This window comes from Prunus avium, chromosome 1 (genome assembly GCF_965620075.1).
Source record: "Prunus avium chromosome 1, drPruAviu1.hap1.1, whole genome shotgun sequence".
NCBI lineage: Eukaryota > Viridiplantae > Streptophyta > Magnoliopsida > Rosales > Rosaceae > Prunus > Prunus avium.
Genome location: NC_142284.1, coordinates 56,223,036 through 56,245,171, shown reverse-complemented (window position 1 = coordinate 56,245,171; position 22,136 = coordinate 56,223,036). Strand labels below are relative to the sequence as shown.

The 22,136-nt window shown below is 35.7% G+C and overlaps 2 protein-coding genes across 2 annotated transcripts; one reads left to right on the top strand and one right to left on the bottom strand.

The window, feature by feature from the left end:
- Nucleotides 1-9,455: 9,455 nt before the first annotated feature.
- LOC110759544 (uncharacterized) lies at nucleotides 9,456-15,479 on the top strand. Its single transcript, XM_088247102.1, has 13 exons — nucleotides 9,456-9,865; nucleotides 10,225-10,298; nucleotides 10,401-10,484; nucleotides 10,629-10,709; nucleotides 11,350-11,430; nucleotides 12,373-12,465; nucleotides 12,600-12,779; nucleotides 12,954-13,021; nucleotides 13,160-13,211; nucleotides 14,201-14,254; nucleotides 14,353-14,445; nucleotides 14,632-14,698; nucleotides 15,085-15,479. The coding sequence occupies exons 1-13, from the start codon at nucleotides 9,724-9,726 to the stop codon at nucleotides 15,174-15,176; spliced, it is 1,161 nt and encodes a 386-aa protein (XP_088103228.1). The 5' UTR covers nucleotides 9,456-9,723; the 3' UTR covers nucleotides 15,177-15,479.
- A 4,002-nt stretch (nucleotides 15,480-19,481) lies between these two features.
- On the bottom strand, nucleotides 19,482-21,543 carry LOC110759528 (ethylene-responsive transcription factor RAP2-4). The gene has a single exon (XM_021961601.2). The coding sequence runs from the start codon at nucleotides 20,916-20,918 to the stop codon at nucleotides 19,785-19,787; it is 1,134 nt and encodes a 377-aa protein (XP_021817293.1). The 5' UTR covers nucleotides 20,919-21,543; the 3' UTR covers nucleotides 19,482-19,784.
- Between the last annotated feature and the right edge of the window lie 593 nt (nucleotides 21,544-22,136).

Here is a 22,136-nt window from a genome sequence, read left to right as displayed (position 1 = left end):
TGGCCCCATTGTAGTAAACTTGTTCACGAAAAAGACAATGTTATAGCACTATCTTGGAGCACTGATCACAAAATGGCCAAGGACCACTTCAAGTCCAAATCTCTCCCTATATGTTTGATTTTTGTTTGTGATCCATTCTAGTCAAATTACACTAATTAAGAAAGACTGTCGGTTCTTGCAATCATGGTTAAAATAAAAATGCATAAATCATGTAAAAAAAAACAATTTATACCAGTCATTAATTATTATCTGTGCAAGATTTATGATCCAAAAAAAATCATGATTTTTTCTCCTCTTCCACTTATACCATGTTAGTAATGCAACGATATGTCAAGTCAGTTTATGATGTGACTCAAAGTAATGAGGATGCCTCTTGTATACTAAACAACGACATAAATTACAACAATGCCTTTTTTTCTTGGTTTACTTTTTTTTGTTCTCAAATAACTTTAAAATATCATGAATTTCATTTTCAAAGTGTTTCACATCATATTTGTATTTTTATAGAGCACTCGTTGAGGTCCATTAATGCTCATCAGGAAACAAAAGACTCATCAGAAGTTTTTACACATGTGTCAAACCGTGATTTGTATGAAGGAGTTTCTTCTTACAGGGAAGGAGACAAGTAATATCCCTAAAAAAATATCGTAAAACTTATATATTAAGAATACAAAGACCCTCAAACACAGACCTCTCCTGACAAGAGTCCAAACAATAGAACAATATTTAAATTGAAAGTGAAGCTAGCAAGGACGGAGAAGTAAATTTCAAAACTTGCAAAACAAGAAAGACCTGCTTTTAGTTAATTAAGCATGTGGTACACTTCAGAAAGCATCAATTCTCCTACTAATAATACCAACTGCTTTCACACTGACTGTGCCTGCGCCCCTTGTAATCTCTTAGTTCTGAACAAAAACAACCAGCTCCAATCTAATCTCCTAACCCACGGACGTTGTTTGAATCAAAACCAGCGACTATAAATATTTTTTCAATGGCTTTTCCATTATGTTGTCTGCAAATGCACCATATCAATTTTATCTGATTTTTTCTTTTCAGTTTCATAAAGAAAAAAGCATAACTCAGTGTGTGATTAATAAATTAATATCAAGGGGTCGACATTGTTGAATTTGTTAGTAGATTCATGTGTAAATTATTTATATATATAGACATGCACTTTCGGTTTTGAAAGCTGAGCTGAGCTTTTTGTTTTGGCCTGAAAGTTTTAAAGTTATGAGAACTTTTCTTCGTCCCTGTCTGGGATTATAATTATGTGATGTAGGAAAATATGTTTTGGCTGCAGACTGAAGGGATGAAGAAAGAGGATGGAAGTTTCCCAACAATTGTTACGTTCTTTTTAATAAATAATTTATTGGCCTAATTATATGAGTTTGCATGGTGACCTGCAAAGGCCTACGGCATATGGACTGACGCGATCCTTTGACCAGGTACAGTAATAGGAAGCCAACCAAGTCCCACTTCTAGACTATAATTTCTTTTTTCTTTTCTTTTTATTGATTCACATAATAATATTTAAAAAAATGAAAAAATTGAATTCTTGTGGTAAATAAGTAACAACCCAGCAAATGATCAACTTTCGAGTTGAATTCTAATCAAAATCGGTCCTGAGATTTTGAGAGTCTTATATCAAATTAATTCTACTAAACACATAAGTATGTAAATATGTTGCAAGCTCACATATATATACGATACACACATAAAAAAGAAATTCAGGGGCCTTCTAAAAATAAAGGTCCATTGCTACCCAACTTATTCATATGACTAGTTTGGCTGAGTGCCACCCCCTTGCTGGGTTGCTTACTGGCTGCTGGGATCTCTTGAAGAAAATTGATAATTGTGTGGTGCAACACATTTATAGAGAAAAGAACTGTGTGGCTGATTGTCTTGCCTCTTGGAGCTACAATGTGGACCTGGGATTTTTTGCCTTCGAGACTCCTCCTGTTTGGGTGAGCTCTTTATTGGCTGATGATGCCTCAAGGGTGACTAGATCTCGGCTAGTCTGTCCTGTTTAGGCTTGTTTGTTGGGCTTCGCCCCCTTTTTCATCCAAAAAAAAAAATAAAATAAAAATAAAAATAAAGGTCCAATGTGGTGGCAACACTTGCATCACCCTAATGTCGGCCATCTTCTTAATTTATTTAATACATTAAAATCATATATGTAGCTAAAAGGTTTTTTTTTTCATGATATGAAATCATTTTTGTTCAAATGTGAACTAATTTGTAAATACAAACTAAAAATAAAAGGGAGATTCACTATTATACTCAATATAGGGGCCCAAAAGAAAGAATCTAGACATAACAGGCAAGAACACCACTGAAATAAGCACTTGTACCACAAAAGAAAGGATCTCGTAATAATTTAAATATTATTGCTATAGGTAGCTAGGTCTTTCTGATTCTTTCTTCGAATTTGTTTCCATGTCCATATGTATTGTCATTAGTCAAAGTCGGTGGCAGAGATGCTTTGAAGTTTGAAGCCGGACGTGACAGAGAAGTATAGCAAAATTCAGGTTAGATATACTGATTGTCAAAAAGAGAGATAGTTAGGCAAGCAAAAGGAGATTAAAGCCATGAGACCATTGAATTAGGCCATTTAAAAAAGGAATAACTTTTTGGTTAAGTTAATGTCCCTACCAATCTAATCTTTGTTATGCAATGTAATTATTTCTCCTTTCAAATAATTAATATTCTAATTCTGATTGCCTGAGGAACAACAATAATGCAAAGGAATATTAGTCATATTATGTGAACATAAACGTGTGTTTTAGTTGATAAAATATTATTACTATATTTGCTAGAATGAGTTCTCTCTTGGTAGCCTAATTCTAGAATAAGAACCTTCATTTTGGTACATTATTTGCTTCTCTTTTTCTTTTAAATCAAATCTTGGATTAATTGGTGCCAGAGGCTTCTAGCTCAAGTATCTAAAAGCATATTCACTCGTACACTCACATCACATGAACACCCCGATATCGCATGTATATTAAGGAAACATAGGATACTTACATGTGGTCATAGGTTTGATTTACTCCTCCATGATATCTCATATTAAAGAAATAAAGGGCTAGTTGCACTTTAGTTTATATTTCAATTTGATCTGTGACCTTTTAGTTGATTAACTTGTTAATTTATCGTTGCTTATGTTGTCTCTCCTTTTATATTTAGGGATTTCTTATTTGAGAGACATCTATTTCCATAGATGAAAATTTAGGAAATACTTAAAATTTAGGCGATTTTGATCATTAAAATACAATATGAAATGAATCCTACAAAAATATCTCACAAATAAAGTATTTGAAAGACCCCTCAATTAAAACTTGCTATGAATACACGAAGCTCACACTATGGCCATATTAACAACACCCATAGATCGTAAACATGTACATGTTGTCAAAACATTGAGGTTGACAATATAACCATTCAAATTTTGGGAACTAAGTGGAATATGGCCTCAAAATTAGCAGAGAAACTTATTTGTAACGAGGATAGTATTGTTTTGTTATCCCCAACTAATAACACAGTGACACGTGAAAAAGTTATCTTATATGTCATTGCGTTATTAACCGCCCCATTGCATGAAAGTCTTTCTCCAAAGGGCTAACCACCTCAAATTTCTTAAATATTTAAAGTTTTTGTTTTTGTCTTTTTAAGGATTTCCGCTCATATTTTCCAAATTTTGACATGGGACTCAATGAAAGAAACTTCCACTCATATACTTGAAAAAGATGAAAGAAGTTCCTCAAGTTCCCCTTTCACCACTTGGCCACTTGTCCAAGTTAGTTTCATTTTTAGAGTCCCACATGTTTTTGTGTTACTTGACTAAGAAATATAAATAAAAGTTGCTAGCACTTTCTTGGTGGCTAATATCTACTTGAAATTCTGGTCAAGAATAAAACCAAATTCTAAAATTACAATTAAAAAGATAGAAGGTCAAAGTCTCACACGAAGCTTCTCTCAATGCATGTTCAATAAATAGTTCGAGAAAAAAGTATTTAGACTCTTCTATTTCAAAGTTAAGGTTCATATCGCAAATGGTTTTGTCGTTTTTAAAAAGTAATTTTTTTGGTCTTTTACGTTTAAAATGGATTAATTTACATTAATCGATATGAGACCAAATGACTTTTGTTATATAAAAAATGTGGCACACAATATGAAAGTTACTTTCTACTTACGAAAAAGAATATATATTTTCAATGTGAATTCAAATATAAGCAAATAAAATGTTGCTAAATTTTTAGAATTTTAAAATTTTGGTTAAGCGTTGGTGTCTATAATATTCTTAACCTAATTTTTTTATTATTATAAGGCACTTAATCAAGTAGAAAGAGCTTGGGACCTCTCACTGATTTTTTTATTTTTATTTTTATATAAAAAAACACTAACGACAAGGAAGTACTCACACGGAAACCCTAATGACCTTTAACTTTTATCCCACGAGACAAATTGTCTTTAAATTTTTAATTGAAAATATAGGTTCAATTTTGATTAATCTCAGTCATACTAATAATATACGTCGACGGTGGACCTAATGGGTCAAAGATTCTTTTAACTGGAAATAATCATGCGTGGACATATATGTTTGTTGTGGTATCTTTGATGACAAAAGTCGTGGAGAAAACTTTTAGGCGGTGACAACAAAATCTCCATGGACCAAACTTCGGATTGCAACGGCAACCAAGACATTTTACTTCCTTAAGGGCAAAGAAAGCTTAGGGATGCATTGAAAAGTGCAAGGGTTTTACAAATTGTTCACTCTTTCTTTAAGGCCAAAAAGTAAAAAAAAAGTTACAACCTTTGTTAACAAGACGTTGCACTTCTCTATTCAAATGAGTTTGAATTTGTAAGTAACCGTCCAACACTATTGTAGTTTGTTGAAAGTGTTAAGTGACGGTCTAATTAAAAAATGACTACCACTCAACATCACTACATAGTAGGAACAACCCCTCTTAAGCTTTTTACATTTTACTACAATGTTTAAAACAAAATTTTCTTTTGAACTATAAAAGTGAAAAGAATTATAATTTATCCTAAACTTATACTAATTTGTAAGTGCATCGTTTATTTTCATAGTTGAAGGCTTGAAGCCTTCCGAAAGGTAAAGATCAAAGAAAGAAATGGCATCCAACAAGGTGTGAATTAGTTCATTTGATTGACAACGGCATCAAATCAAAATGATGGTTGCATCAAAAGTGGCACAAACACACGTGCTCCCTCGTAAAAGTTGGAATACAATTCAAGCACACCAAGCGTGCAAATATGTATTTGATTGAATACCTAGCACATAGATACCTAGACCGAGAAATGAGATATGACTTATATGAGCATACGTTACACACAGCTAGAGAGCACTGACGCCACCATTTTCCTCCCCCAATCGAACCTTCTCGTGTTAACTGCATAGTAAATAAATATGAACTTGTGAGAACTTAGTTTTCAGGCAATTTCGGTGTTTGGCCTAATTTGAGCTAAACACGTAAACAACATATATTAAGACGTAAGATATGTGTAGTTGTTGAGCTTAACAAGTTAATATCTACGATATCAAGCATCAATCAAAACTAATTGAAAATGAATAAAGAAAACGCACGGTTTACCAAGTTCCGAAAACAATGTCAAGTTGTGATCATTTAAGCACAATTAGCCATATACTTGCCAACTTTTTAGTGAATCATATGACCAAAAAATATCCGTCTCCATTACATATAACTTATAACCCACTCCTCCCCACCCAAATGAATAAATAACATAAAAGTTTTATAAAAAAAAAATTGGAAAAAGAATGGAGCCATTCATTGCTGCTAGCCCCCTGAATCGTTGCAGAAATCCTTAGCCAAAAATAGAAAAGGGTATCTAATGGCAGCAGACATTAATGGGGTAAAGAGAGCTAAAACTGAAAAAACTGCCACAACAACAAAGAAACACCTAATGGTTTTTTCAGTTAAGAAAATGGGCCTCCACTAAGAAAGAAAAACCAGACGCTGCATGATATAAAAATGGGCCCACTCCCTTTCCTTTTATCTGACGTGACATGGGCAATGATTCATCAGGGGGCCCACAAATCATGTTCTAGTGCTAAGCCCACTAAAATGCCCACCATCCCCCACTCAAACTCTAAAAATTCATCTTACCCTAGTCCCCCACCAAGCACCTTCTGAATATCCTCTCCCCCTTTTATTTTTTCTAGATTTTTATGGATTTTGATATTTTGTAAAGTGGGGCATTAAGAACAAGTAGGGATATATCAAAAGCTAAATGTTGTTCTATTATGATTTTGAATTAAGCATTAAGTGGGTTGTTTGGGAGCTGCCTAATTAAGGTGGCTTTCCATGTGTATGTGTCTAGGTTTTGAGTAATGTGCAATGTATGGGACTAATTTGGATTCACATCCACCCATAGTTCTTTAGTTTCTTCAATCTTCTTTTCTCTTTCTACTACTTTTTATCACTATCCACGCATAAAAAAAATAGAGAAGCGTTATCCAGATTTCTTTAAACAAACATATTTTTCGTGAGACCAGCAATGCTAGAGGAGAGCGTGAAATCAGGAGTGCAAGAGAAAAGCACTATTTTTGTAGTTTGTGTTATGTTCCTCTTAAGGCCTTAACAAAGTGCCTAATTAAGAACATATGGAGCATGCAAGAAGATTTTCCACTTGATTATAATGGGATAATGAGGAAGTTGCTTTAAATTATCAATGATAGCTAAGTTGCTCCTCTAATATTCTACTAAAAGAATCTCCTGGTTTCTCTTTCCATTTGGTGGTTTTTAAATTTGAAAAAATCAAGCTAATTGTACTTGAGACAAAATGGAAACATCCTAAGACAAAATCATTGCTATAAAATTAAGTAGCTTTACGAAGTTAGGCTAAGATAGATAACACATCGATCAATTCCCCATGCTTGCCAAGATCTTAAAGTGCCTTTAACTCATTTATTTGTGTTAGTGCCTTTGGCACTAACTAGGATGTCTAAAGTCGAATTGATTGCCTCGCATTGCTCTCATAGATGTTACATCTTAAATCCATTACTCTCCTATGATAAGGTGTATTTTGTCCTAATTCAACTTCAACGACAAATTAAATTTTCAATAAGCATTCTAATCGTAGCTTATTAGTTCGAAACTAGGGAATTTATATCTTCTAATATTAAATGATTTCTTTTATGTTTTCGTCATGTTAAATGCTATAGATCTGATCTATTTTTAAACTCTTCTATTTCGAAATCTCATGTTACTCATCCAAACACACTGCAAATATCCACATTACATACGTCACACGACTAGCGTCGAATACCTTCAAAGAGATTGGAAAAACTCTTTATTTTGTTTTACCCCGGATATGGGATATTGTTTCTCATAAGTTATATGCACGTTGCATTCCTTTCTTGTTTCTCATATATATGCATGCATCATGCATGTAATTTTAGCTTGCAAAATGAAACTCCATCGATCAACTTATGGGCATGCATGTTTGAGCCATGAACTGCTGTTGTACATAGGGTTAGAGCAGCTGCACTCAGTCACATACATGTCATCTTCGCGCATTTTCCCCTTCCACTTTGATCCCTAATAATTTCGTGCATAACTTTTTCTTTTACTACCTCCATCCATTACTTAATGATTGAGGTCCATGAAAAGATATGGAGAAGATGGTAAGCCAGATTTGACATAAAACCAAGCCTTTATTTCTTGTTTCAAATAAAAACTTGGTCAGTGGGGATTTAGGGAAATCTTTGGCTTAAAAAGTCTGAGTCAAAATGATTCACATCCATCTATGCTAGGAACTCAAAGTTGTGAATAAAGTATTTGACAGTACAATCATTGTACAATTGAACTGTGTTTTTTATATTCTTCTTAACTCCATTTGGAGGAATCAAAGACAAACCCCCCACACATAGCAAATGGGAAATTATAATTTGATTTGCTCTCAAATTTTCCCATGTTTGGATTAGATATCTGCGCACCCAAGATATTGACAAAGCAGAAGTCCAAGTACAAAATGCATTCCAAAGTTGGATGAGTAGAGCTTCACGTGCTGTTAAAAGAATGAAGAAAGAAATCATATCGCAGACAGAATTATTTTGGATGTTACGGCACCAAGTAGGATCCTTTTGGTCACGATCATTTGTAATTAAGTGGTTAAGGTGGCACAAGAAGAGCCCTAGGATTTTTATAGTCGGCAGGTTTATCTTAAGACCTTATACTTGATGAAAGAGAAAATAGGGACGAGAACTTTTAGGGTTTAGGGTTTAGGGTTTTTACGTGTTACATAAAAATTATGTAACTTTCGGTTCGATTTAATTACCTTTCTAATACAAATACTAAATCGTAAAGCAAAGTTATCAATGCTGTGTTTTCATGACAAGGACAATGGCACACAGATTTGTGAGAGAATTATTATAACTAATTGATTGATGGATCCAAAAGAGGCTGCTAAATTTCAAAGATATCATACAAAGATTCATGCTTCATCTAGTAAGCATAACCAACTCCATTAACTTTTTTGGTGCAAATAGTCCATTAATTGCATTTGGCAAGAAAACGCAAGAATCAATTCTTATGTCCAATGTTCTTCTTATATCTACACCTTTAGAGGTCATTTTGATTCAAGATAACTCAGCTAAGTTGAAGAAAACTTGACAATGACTTCATCTCTCATCTAATCAATCTAAATTGATCAGTTGAAATCACATAATTTTACTTTTTAATATCGTCGAATATAACTTAAAATTATATACTCTTTTTTTTTTTTAAAATCAGTGGAGGCAGGATAATTGAATCTTATGATCTCTTCCTAATATTTAGAAGAAAAGTATCACTAGATCAAGACCTAGTTAGTATATCACAATTTTCGATTTTCGATATCGACTCTTTCAATGGTTTGTGTCTCGTGCCCAAGTTTTAACTACAAAGAAAGCCCAGCCCAAGTTTTTATTGGTCTCATTCCGCAACCACAAAGCATAGGTAGCAAACCATTAAAAAAACAGTTAAAAAAAACCCAGCCCATGAAGGAGTATGATGGAGTGAGCTTGATCTGAGCCCAAGCTGAAATCGCAGTCCGGCAGACTCGACCCGAATCCGAAATGCCCAAATCTAAAGTTTTGGGTTTTTGTCCCAGCTCATTGGTACCTTCTTACATTCCAACGTAAATCTAGAGAGTCAAGGATTTTATTTTCGGGCCAAAAAATCTACAAATGTAACCAGAAAAAGGAAAAAAAAAAAACTTAACGGAAAATACAGACTAGAATAGAATAGAAAATCCTTAAAATGCCAAAAATATAAAAAAATAAATATTGGCAAAAAAAAGAGACCCGAATTCTCATTTCCCGGCAACTGGCAAGTGGGCAAGAAACAAACAAACAGCTCCCACCTCCAATTTCTCCTCCAAAAAAGAAAAAGAAAAAGAAAAAATAATTAAATAATTAAATATAAAAAACAAATACAAAACGTTTCTGAAAGGCCAAAGCCAAAATCAAGTTAGACGCCCCGTTCGCAATTTTCCCTTTTTTTCTTCAATAAAATCTGTGTCTCTGTCTCTGCTGGCTTTGAATTGCGACGGGGTGTTTAGGTTTCAATTCTATCAAACTTCAGAAATTGATTCAATTTCGGTTTCAGAGACATTAGATGAGGGATTAGTGTAATAAATCGTGAAGAAAAATCAGATCTTTGAGTTAGCGAAAACAAATTGGGCAGAGAAGGAAGACCAAAAATGGAGAATATGATGAGCAAGCTTCGGAATTTGGACGCCTACCCCAAAATCAATGAAGATTTCTACAGTCGCACGCTCTCTGGTGGCGTCATCACTCTCGCCTCCTCCATTGTCATGCTCTTGCTCTTCCTTTCCGAGCTTCGTACGTCTCCTTCTTCTTCTTCTTTTTTTTTTTTTTTTTTTTTTTTTTTTTTTCCTGTTTTGTCTTGTTATATTTGTGTATGTTTATTCAATTTCTCCGTGTTAATAGATCTCCATGATTGTTTGGTTTGGTTTTGGAAGGAAGATCTATTCGCTTTCTAGGGTTTGTTGTTGAATTGCACTGTTTGAATAATGTAGTAATAGGAACATAAAATGATTGAATTCTGAATTCCAAGTTATGTAAAGCTGCATTTTTTTGTGTGCATCCTAATGGATCATCATGGAAACTTTTTTGGCATGAAGACTTAGTATGTCAGAATGTTGTTCTTAATATGTTAAATTTTCATTACGTTGGTTCAGGGTTATATCTTCATGCGGTAACGGAAACAAAGCTTGTGGTAGATACTTCAAGAGGAGAAACACTACGTATCAATGTAATGTTTTTTTTTCTTCTACAAGAATCTAACTTTGAGATACGGTACGATTGTTCACTTAAACTAACGGGTGCATATGCTTTTTGGCATTTACGAGTGCAGTTTGATGTAACCTTTTCTGCCCTTCCTTGTTCTATACTAAGTCTTGATGCCATGGACATCAGTGGCGAGCAGCATTTGGATGTAGTATGTATCACAATTGATCGGTGATGTGATATAACTTTTGCTCTCTACTCAGTCACACAATTATACTGTGCCCTACACTCGTCATCTTGTGCTTGTTTTTCAAGTTTGACTTGTTTATAATTTCTCGTTCTTATTTAATTGCAGAAGCATGACATAATCAAAAAAAGATTAGACTCCCATGGAAATGCTATAGAATCAAGGCCAGATGGAATTGGTGCACCCAAGGTTAGTAGTATAATGTTGTTTGAAGTACATTTCTTGGAACCGAATCTTTTGATTTACATTTTGATGCAGGGCAGCGGCTATAAGCTGCTGTCCAGCGACCCAAACATACCCAAAATACAGAGAATAGAAGGATAAAGCAGTAGAATCGAAGTTGGAATGAAGATAATTGAGTTCTAGGGCAAAATCCCAATAGAAACTCTATAGAGTCATAGACTAACATCTGAAATTATATTCATCAACAAAAACTAAATACAAGAGTCTCTTAATAGCCTATTTATACTAGAATATAGAAAACCTAATTGACATAGGAAATTAAAAACCTAAACAGGAAATTAAACCAAATCCTAGTAAGAATAGGAAAACAAGTAATAAAATAACCTATTAATTTAATATAACTAAAACTTAGCCTCATTGGCTGATGCCCACTTAGATTAGGAAAGTCTACTAGATGCTCCTGCATCACATTTGATACATGAAACAATTAAAAATATTCTGGAACTAACAAGTTCACTGAGATAGTTATTTCCTTTGGTCTGCAATTGCAATTTTGTAAATGAGTTGCATTGAGGATCTAGATAAGTTCTCTTTGTTTTTACTCATCTTTGTCTCATTCTCTTATACCTGTTACTCCTTGACATAGATTGAGAAGCCCTTACAGAGACATGGTGGCAGGCTTGAGCACAACGAGACATACTGTGGTTCCTGTTATGGTGCAGAAGCGGTATGTCCTTATGCTAGATTTGAGTTAGATATAATGTTGGAATTTGTTTGTGTACTTGTTTCAGAGCAGTACCATGGGGAATGCTGAACTAGATAGGTGCTATTAATGCATCCTGTATCTGTTAATGATGCTGATTGTGATATGCAGCTGCGGTGTGGCACATGAACTTAAGCTATTTTCAGATCCAGTTGTGTTCTAATTCCAAAGAATTAAATTTTCTAACAATAAACTAGGAAGATTCTCACACACATGTTTGCATTACGATGGAAGCTAGGACTGGGAAGAGAGAAAACTGGGTTGCAGAGGATAAGGGTGAGTGTGTTGTTGAGAGAAGGAAGATGAAAGTAAAAACAGGAAACTGATTGGAAGTGGGGTAGGGTTCAATTATCATACTCTCCTTGTTTCTTAAAATAGTGGAAGTATGTTGAGCATCTCATTATCATATATTTCCTACAACAGAGTTTCTATAATAATATAGATATGCTGATTCAATGCCTTAGTAGACTGTAATAGGATATGCAAAGTAAAATGGCCTTTTATTTCTGTGAAGCTCTGTTCATTGTGTTGTATTTTCTAATTTAATGTTGTCTAAATACATGTAGCTCACAATCACTTAAGCTTAATCAACTACTTCAACTTGATTACATTCAACTTCCAAGAGGAACAATTTCAGAAATGGCTTATACTTTGGGTGCTATATCTGTCACGTTGGCCTCCATCCACTGCTGTAGTTTTTCCTTTGTATTTCATTTCTCCTGGGCGTTCTGTATGCAGACAATGTTTTCATTTCGGATTTTGTGCTGCCACTTGTGAGAGGCATTGTAAATATAGCTGAAAGTTCGTTCATTGCAAGTTATAATCATTCTATACAAAGATGTTCAAGTCAAAGAATTTCCTTTAATTATGAGTTTCTTAATTTTCTAAGTTTGTTTATTACTGCAGGCTGATGAGGATTGTTGTAATTCCTGTGAAGACGTCCGTGAAGCTTACCGAAAGAAAGGTTGGGCAATTTCAAATCCAGATGTGATTGACCAGGTGGGTGAGCTTGAGATCTTGAATCCGAATGAGAAATGGAAAATTGAGAAATATTTATTGTTGTGATGCCTATATGCAAGTATAAACTTAATCTTATGTATTTAGTGTTTCTAATGGTATGTGTTGCATAACAGTGCAAAAGAGAAGGTTTTTTGCAAAGAATTAAAGATGAAGAAGGTGAAGGATGCAATATATATGGATTCTTAGAAGTCAACAAGGTAGCTGGGAACTTCCATTTTGCACCTGGGAAAAGCTTTCAACAATCAAATGTTCATGTACATGATCTGCTGGCATTTCAAAAGGATAGTTTCAATGTAAGGCCTGATCCTGGATCTTTCTAGTTTTCTTTGTATGTGATATGTTTGTAATGAAAAGATTAAGAGATTTGGAATTTTATATGATAAACAAATTTCCTTGAAATCAATTTTTATAAACTCCACCCTGCATTGTCAGAAAATCTCCTAATTAATTTATATTGCATGACACAGATTAGTCACAAGATCAACAGATTGTCTTTTGGAGACTATTTCCCTGGTGTTGTAAATCCTCTTGATGGGTATGCTTTCTTCTCTTCCTTAATTTCCAAATCCAGACAGCATTATTTATTTCTAAACATTTGAACTCCTCTAGGTGTTAGCTATTTATACGTCATAATTATTGATGTATGCTTATATATTGGTTTTTCAACTATCAGCGTGCACTGGGCACAAGCAACACCAAGTGGGATGTATCAATATTTTATCAAGGTACAGTGCCTGCAGGGTTGCCTCTCAAGATTTTGTTAACTGGTATTCTTAGTCTAATGGAAAGAAACCAAAGAAACCATGGGTCTTATATTTGTTTTGTTCTTTTCCATACTAGTATAGTGTCTGCAGTTTATTTACTTCTTTTCACCACAGCTTTTGAAATCCACTTGCGAAAGATTTAGAGCTTAAATTCACAGGATTTACTATTTCTTGTTGTTAGTTATTATGTCAAATACATATTCAGAGCTACATTTATGAGCATGTGCATGCACACACTCGTGCGCATGCACACACAAAACATGGGTTTTAAGTTAGCAGGGGAAAAGGGAGAACGGGGGCTGGGGGCTGGGGCGGGGAAGAGAGCTATTAGATTCCTCGACATTTTTGCCTTAGATGTTTTTGTTGAAATTTTTGGACTACGGATATTTTTGTAGATAAAAGAGAATTAGTCCTTTTGCCCCCTTATCATTACATAGCATACTCCAGCTAGAAGTTGACAGTTGGGAATGTCTTACGTGAATGCATGCTATTGGGGGGAAAACTGACTTAACACAGAACTTACACATAATTGGTATTGAATGATGACTCTGGTTTAACTTGCTGGCTATCTGCTTCATTCATACTTTGGCCCAAAACCTTGTTCTCTCCTTTGAGTTGAATTAAATATAAACCTCTGGCCAATTGTGTATGGGTTCCAAATATTAAGAACTTTGTGTTACATATCATAGATCTTATCTTGAGTCCCAATCATCCTAATTCCCTTACTCTCCTCATATTTAACTGTATATGGTAATGTAGATACTCTTTAAACATATATATTGCCTGTCTGCTCATACAATATATTCCACATATGAAAAGCGCATTTTTGGTGAAGCCATTTACAGCCACTCGTAATCTTCCATCTGATATAGTTGCCTTTTATCATTGGCTGTCTTTATTAGATCATGCCTTTTTCTTTAATTATTTTAAGCATCCTTTTCATTTTGCAGGTTGTACCTACTGTGTATACAGACGTGAGTGGACACACTATCCAATCAAATCAGGTGCAGTAAACTCAAACTAAGAAAAGAATAAAAGATTCTGCAGTTTCTGAATTTTGTTGTAAGATGACATGTTCTGAACTAATAATTGGAATTTGCAGTTCTCTGTGACTGAACATTTTAGGGGTACAGAAGTAGGCAACCTTCAGTACCTTCCTGGAGTTTTTTTCTTCTACGATCTTTCTCCAATAAAGGTGGGTTTTACTGCTTATTCAATTCCAAAGTTTGTTAAAAAACTAATGTAAAGAGATTTATATATATATATTTTTTTTTTTTTCGTGCTGCTGCTGTTGAACATAAATTCCTATGAGGCTGACTTGCATGTTGAACCTATTTTTCTTTTTCTTTTTGGTCTCATGGGGCTGAGTTGCATGTTGCAGGTAACTTTCACAGAGGAGCATATTTCATTCTTGCACTTCCTGACAAACGTTTGTGCCATAGTAGGAGGTAATATAATTTCTCCCTCCCATCTTTGATTGATTCTATTGATGAGCGACATCTTACAGTTTCCATCTTCGGTTTTTCTGGTTATTTTCAAGGATTGTGAAGTTATATGGTTTCAGTTATTAAATATGTAATTTCCTTTTTCTATTGTTTAACCATCTTATTAACATCATTTACACTAGTCATCAGTCATCTTGAACCAAACCTTTTGCATCATGCTACATTCCTTTGGCTCTCTTTTTAAAATGCAGGTCTCCTTATAATATTAGCTACCTCGAGTCTGCCTCGTGGAACATTTTATACAATGCTTTCTCTCTAATCGCTATTCCTGGTTTTTCTTCCCTTATTGTTTTGATGCACAAGCAATGTTTTTTTTTTCTCTTTTTCAGGGGTTTTTACTGTTTCTGGGATATTAGATTCATTCATATACCATGGTCAGAAGGCAATCAAGAAGAAGATGGAAATTGGCAAATTTAGTTGAGTGGTTCCATTGGCATCATAGTTGCTGCTCTATTTGTTGGTCTGCCAGTCAATGGCTTTGGGGACAAAATCAAATCTAGGGAAGAGGAAGCATGTAATGCGCTCATCATGTGGTTGGGCAGGGCATCGTTTAACCAGAGACTAAAGTTTTGTGATGAATGGCTTGATCAAGTGAATTAGGTTGAAATTCCTTAATTTAGACATGCCAAGTGCCAAAATGTTGAAACAGTTTTGTAATAGCCATCTTGATGTGCATAACTGCTTGAAAGATTAAAAAAGGGCTTTTCCATTTCTTGCGGGATCTCATTGGAAAATCAGAAACTCTCCCTCCCTACCCCTCCCTAATTACTCTTTTTTTTTTATAAAAAATTTCTTTTTTCACATTGGATGAAATTGAACTCGTGATGCATCATAGTTCTACCCATTTCTTCAACTGAATTTCATTTTATTAATCAATGCCATAGGATTTGCATCTGGTTAAGTAAACTAACCAAAACCATTGTAGCATTTTCCTTTTTGTAGCATTTTCCTCTATGGCTATTAAGTCAATACAAGCTTCAATCGTTTGTGCATGTGAGTCGGGGGTGGACCAGTACGTCTCAGACCGGGCATTTTCAAACACGGGAATGAACTCTCAGAAAATAGACATGAGATTTCATTCCCAAGCAAGCTATTCAACTAACCAAACTCTATTGGAGTAGCAAAACTGGAATTAGGTTGCATGGTGAATGTTTTTAAGAACTTGTTTAGTTGAACGGGCCAATACTTCAGAACTTAATTGTTTCAAATCCCACAAGGGGATTAGCCTAGTGGAAAAGAGTCTTGACTCGAAGATCAGTGGTCTCAAGTTCGAATCAAACCCCATGACTCATTGGTAGTGCGTGTGTGATACGTAGGAAGGAGAAGTATCTCCTTACAGGCAGAAAAACTTACTTATAACAGGAATATCACTATTTGGCTATCTTCAGCCAATAACACAATGACATGCGGAAAACTTATGTCACGTGTCATTGAGTTATTAGCCGAGATAGCAAAAAGTGTTATTCTCGTTGCATGAAAATATTTCTCCTTTATAGTGGGGTCTAACCCAGTGAAAAAAAGCCTTAACTTGCATACCAATGGTCTCAAGTTCGAATCGAACCCCATTGACTCATTGGTAGTGCTTGTGTGAAGCGCAGGAAGGAGTATCTCCTTACCAGGATATTACTTGCCTCCTTCTCTATAAGGAGATACTCTCTTTCCTGCGAATCACAGTTTGACATATATGCAAAGATAATTTATCAAAAGCACAAAAATAAACATTTATGCACACATATCACACTACTATTGACAAGAATTTAAAAGCTCCTAATTACATAGTGAAAAGGGAAGTATTTTCCTATAAAAAAATCTCACACGGACCCATTTCCCTTGAAACGCCAAAACAAAAAACAATGACACAAACCGCGTCGGCAGCACTAGAGAAAAAGGTAAAAAGGGCAGTCCATTCTCCAATCTCCGTCAATATATTGGAAGCTTTTTTCTATTTAGAATGATTTTCTTGAGATTCTTCCACACAGCTTATCCACAGATTAAAGATAGCCCCACTGATCTAATCACCTTTAACCTTTTTACCTTTCACAGCAAAATGCCGAAACCATTCCCATTCCCATTCCATTCCATTGGCTATCTTCGTTTTCCCATCGTCCAAAACAACCTTTGCACCGTTTCCACTAACCATTTCACACACCTTTTCCCCTTCTTCAAGTCCTATATGCCATTGCTTTTGAATATTATGTGTTGAACACAAGTATTTTATTGAGAATTTGATTTGAAAGAGATTTATGATTATTACTACCTAGACTTTAGAATCAACCCATGTTTTTAATTTTGTAAGAAAAATGGTTCCAAATACCCCACACGGTGACTTTTTCTTTTTCTTTGGGTCCTCCTTCCTTATCACTCTTTTCGTGTGGCTGTGACCTTTTTTCTATAAAATGCACGCTTGAAATTGGAAGAAATGGAAGGAAGAATAAGAATAAAGATGAATATATATATATATCTATGGTGCTGACATCAAAGAATAAGAACAATTTGTTTTGCCCTACTTACTCTGCCTATCGTTTTAAGCAGTAAAAAATTATTGGGCATTAAAGATGACTGTGCAGTATCAATTGTGTTGATCTCGAGAAAGTCTTAAGTGTAATCGGTTGCATATAATCATATTTCAATCTTGATCTCTAATCTCATGGGATTCCTAACTTTTAAGCTTGAGAAAACTCCAACCAAGTCCATATTGTTTCAGAGAAAAAAAGAAATGTTTATTTGTTGATTTAGGGTTAGGTGGACGGGAAGGTGAGAGAGAATCAAAACTCTTGCAATGGTTATGGTTGTAAGGATGAAGTGTGTTCTATCAATAGGGCTATAAGCTCCTGCAAATCCAAGTCAAAGTTCAAAGTCTTTTTTTTCTTTTTTTCTTTTTTTTTTTAAACTAAGAAAAGAAAATTGCAATATTTTGGATGAACATGCATGGAGTCTATCTTAATACTTAATAGCTGAAAAGTATATATGTGTCTTAATACTTTGGTTTAAGCCCCTTAAATTTCAAGGCTGGCCTCAATTATGAGAAGATAGGTAAATGCTTATTCAACATACCAATGGCATTACAAAGGTATATAGTCCAACCACAGGATTGAATAACTAGTAAGTTTCAAATCTGGTAATTGTTATTTACGCTTCAAAACAGTCATCATGTACTCTTTGTGTATAAAAATATAAAGCAAAAATTGAACTTAGAGAATGCAAAATAATGTTGTTTGGAAGGTGATAATAGCAACATCAAAGTTCAATGTTGCATGTGCTTGGTGCACGCATAACCATTGACCAAACATGTGGACATCTTATAACTAAAGGATTTTGAATACTTGAAGCCAATGACTGCTGAGCTCCAATGGTACGGTGTCAATTATTTATTCAGAGTTGAATATTTGAGAGACAGGAGGAGGAGGAGAAGGAGAATCGCTTCTCCCTCAAAAATGGTGCGACCAAGAAAACAGAGCAATGACTTAGCACATGCACTGCTTAATGGAAGTGATTATTTTCCTAACACCATGTGATTATCTTATAACAAGGCAACATTTTGTTTTGGTGTAATTTAATAATAGGCAAACAATTTGCTTACACATAAGTCAGGGTCCTCCCATGAGGGCATGAATTGGGACAGTATTCCTCATCTGATATTAATTTAATATTCACAATTGAAAATGGAGCTTCATTAATTAACTTTTACCAACCCCTAATTGAGCTTGTTTAGTGTACTATATGATTGATCACATGAAGAAAAATGAAAGTCTCGTTTGCAAGCATCTTCAAGGTTTGCAATTTATACAGTTGGCCGGAATTAGGAAATACAACATCATGGTAAACAAAAAATAATGTGAGAGAAAGTGTGACTTATACTAGGGGATAGTTAGTCATCCATTTCTCTCACTCTCTCCTAATGCATCAAAGTTTATATATGTTTCATTTTACTATATTTTTCACGTACCTTATAATGCGAGGAGCGTCACTCATCATTTATTTCTCACTCTCTTTTTGCGTACCTTATCACGCGAGAAGAATTATTTTGGTTAATCATCATGTCGAATTATTTTGGTTAATCATCATGTGAGACTCATTGTATACACTAGGTTTAGGTTAATCTTTTTACAAAAGGCGACTCAAAAGGACAAATAGGAGAAAAACTTCCCCATCACCGGTGTGTGGTAACAATCATAATTGCTAGTAATCTTTTTGGTAAATAGTTGGCTGTAATTCTTGGAGTTCGATCTAGTGGGAAACCAAAGCAACAATGAATGATGAAGCAATCCACCAACTCATGTTCAGGTCCGTGACTTGCTACAGAAACCAAACCAGAACAAAACTTTCCCGATTCTTCGCTGCAACAAGGCCCCCATCAAAAAATCATAATTCAGATAGGTCCAAATGAACAAGACTTTCCAGATTCTTAGCCGCAAGGCGCCCATCACAAAATCTGAATTTGAGGAGTTATATGACTACCCAGTGACACAGCATCACATGTTCAATTGAATATCTTCCAGATTTTGTGTACGCAAATGCCATTACGAATCAATATAGTTGAACACAAATGTACAACCTCATCCCAAAATTATCCCAAGTTCCTCACAATTACACTTTTTCGCATCCGAGTTCGATCCTCCATCCCGTAGAGAAATTTAGAATATCAATTTGTGAAAAGATAAAAAATAAAAAAAACATTAAAACCAAAGATTTAACACAAATGGATCATATAATATGACAACAGAAGTACATAAAATGAGAATATTACATATCTATAAAGAACTTCGATCATTCATGGCCTAGCAAGAAAAAAACCAGCTGACCATGATGAAGATATTTTACATCATTGTATGAACATCAAACCCAATTTGACACAAACTAGAAAACTAGACTAAAATGACTACAATGTGTAACCCTGCAGATGCCAAAAACTTGATTGCAGTGGCCACCAGAAAAGAAGACCCCTAAACAAATTACTTACTTAGAGAGAGACTGACTGACCAAACTAAAACATACTCAATTACAATTAAACATGATTAATTAACGCTAATTAATTGAGGATGGACGCCCAATCAATCTCAGAAGGGTACTTCTCCAACATGGCTGTGCTCTCAGAACCACTGGCGTTTTCCCATGGCAAAAACTCTGTGCTGTCGGCGAAAGTCAGATCGGACAAAGGAGAAGAACCAGCAGACCCGTCGCTATCAGTCATCACCGGCGACGAGGAGGTCTCCACCTTCACCTCCGGCGGCGGCGCCGGAGCTTTGGCGGCGGAGGACCTCTTGCTGGGCTTTCCTGCTGCCTTCCCCTGTTTCTGGGTTTCAGCCAAGCCTTCGCAGATGGCTTGAAGCTTGGCGTCGACGGAGGAATGCAGAGGCTTGTACTCACCGAAATCGCCTCCAACGGAAGAGCCGTTGTGCCTGAGGTGCGGGAAATTGAGCCTAGCGAAGTCTCCTCTGAGCTTGTAAGCTGCCTTGTCGTAGGCCAAGGCGGCTTCTTCAGCTGTGTCGAAGGTGCCAAGCCAGAGCCTGGTGCGGTTCTTTGGGAGCCTGATCTCAGCGACCCATTTGCCCCAATGGCGTTGCCTTACACCCCTGTAAAGCTTGGTGGGTTTTGGCGGCGAACCAGAAGAACCCACCTGCTTCATCGGGATGGGTTTGGGGCTGAGGAAGCTGAGGGTATGAGATTGGTGGTGGTTTTCTGGGAGAGTAATTTGTTGTTGCTGAATCTGATAGTTTTGCCAAGCCAGGTTGGGCTGGTTTTGAGCCTGGATCTGGACTTGGATCTGGTGGATCTGAGAGGGGGTTAGGTGGTTCAGCCCAATTGAGCCTGGTTGCTGCTGCTGCTGCTGCTCAAAGAACCCATCTGAAAATAGGGTCATGGAGGAGGAGGTGGAGCAACCATCTTGGTACAAATTGGGCTGATGGATCGTGGTGGTTGTGGGGATTGAAGGAGAGAAAGAGAGGTAGCTGTTGTTGTAGGAGGGAGAGGAAGAGGTAGAAGGGAAAGAAGGAAGAAAAGGGTTTGAGGTTGAAGGAGGAGAAGGGGTTGTGGATATGGAGCTGGGTGGCGATGAAGAAGCACCTTTCATAAAAGGCTCAAGTGCTTCCATCAGCTCACCCCTAAAGGGATCTGATGAAGATTGAAGAGCTCTGCTACTGTAGAAATCCATTATAGCTGCCATGCCTCCTTCAAATCTCTCACAAATCGCAAAACACTAGCAATTAAATTTTTAGACAAGATAAAAAGATAGGGGAAAATAAAATGCTGAAACTTGTACCTAGAAATCAACCTGTTCTTATCAAAATTAAAGAACAGGTAGTGGGTTTTTACAGAAAATACAGACAAAACCCAGAAAATTTAGAAGAAAGAGATTTCAAATAAACAACCTCTTTTACTCCCAGAAAATTTAAGAAAGAGAAAAAAAAAAACCAACCTTGAGGGACCAAAAATCACCCTCCAAACTGATTTTCAAAGGAAAAATAAAACTAAAAACTTAACCAAGCAGCAAAAGAAAAAATAATAATTATATAAAACCTGGATCTCGATTCTGAAAACACCTGGCCTTCGAGAAATCCTTCTAAGTTTGCTTTTTGTTAATTTGAAAAACAAACCCAAAAATCATAACTTTGAAAGACAGATGATTAACAGAAAGGGATTCAGAGAAGCGGGGATTACAGAGAGGGGGGGAAAATAAAATTAAAGATGAAAACCCAAGAACACAATCGCTCTGATCACTGTTTTTTTTGCTTTTTTTTTCTGCTGTGAATATATCACTCGTCCTCACTGTGTTTTTGCCTCAGCACCTGCCTTCTTCTCTCATTATATAAAGACCCTGGGCCTCTTAATTACCTCTGCTAATCGCATCTTTAATCCCAATTATCTCACTCTAAGCCCCACTTGCCCTTTTTTTAAATTGTTACGTCCCTCTCTCATACAGTCCCGGTTCTGTTCATGACGTAAGGCTAATTCATTGAATGCACCAGAGCGAATGGAAACCTGCCACGTACCCTCTTCCTGCTTGATTTATGGACACGTGTCTTGGCCGACGGACACCTGTCGGTGGACTAGGAGTTGGTCGTGGCTTAAATGTGTTGCCAAGCTTGTTGACCATTTATATAGCGTTCACACCTTCTTGTAGTTTTGAGCCTTTGTCCTTTCCTTTTCCTCTTTTTTGAGTTTTGACAAAACTCTCCACAAATAATACAACCAATTAGGATAATAAAAATATAAAATTTCATAAATACATTCGAAATAAAGAAAGGGTTACACAAATACGTGGTCCAAATTTACAGTCTGACAACATAAACTTCTCTTCTTTATTTTCCTAACGGTTTAGCAAGAAAATATTTCTCATGATGTTGTAGATGAATAAACAAACTCATCTTGATTGTAATTGTAC

Bases quoted from the DNA above. Each gene is read 5' to 3' on its own strand.
- LOC110759544 (XM_088247102.1), top strand. From the start codon at position 9,724: ATGGAGAATATGATGAGCAAGCTTCGGAATTTGGACGCCTACCCCAAA. The intron at 14,255-14,352 runs GTGCAGTAAACT...TGGAATTTGCAG, and splicing joins ACACTATCCAATCAAATCAG to TTCTCTGTGACTGAACATTT. The intron at 14,699-15,084 runs GTAATATAATTT...TCTCTTTTTCAG, and splicing joins CGTTTGTGCCATAGTAGGAG to GGGTTTTTACTGTTTCTGGG.
- LOC110759528 (XM_021961601.2), bottom strand. From the start codon at position 20,918: ATGGCAGCTATAATGGATTTCTACAGTAGCAGAGCTCTTCAATCTTCA.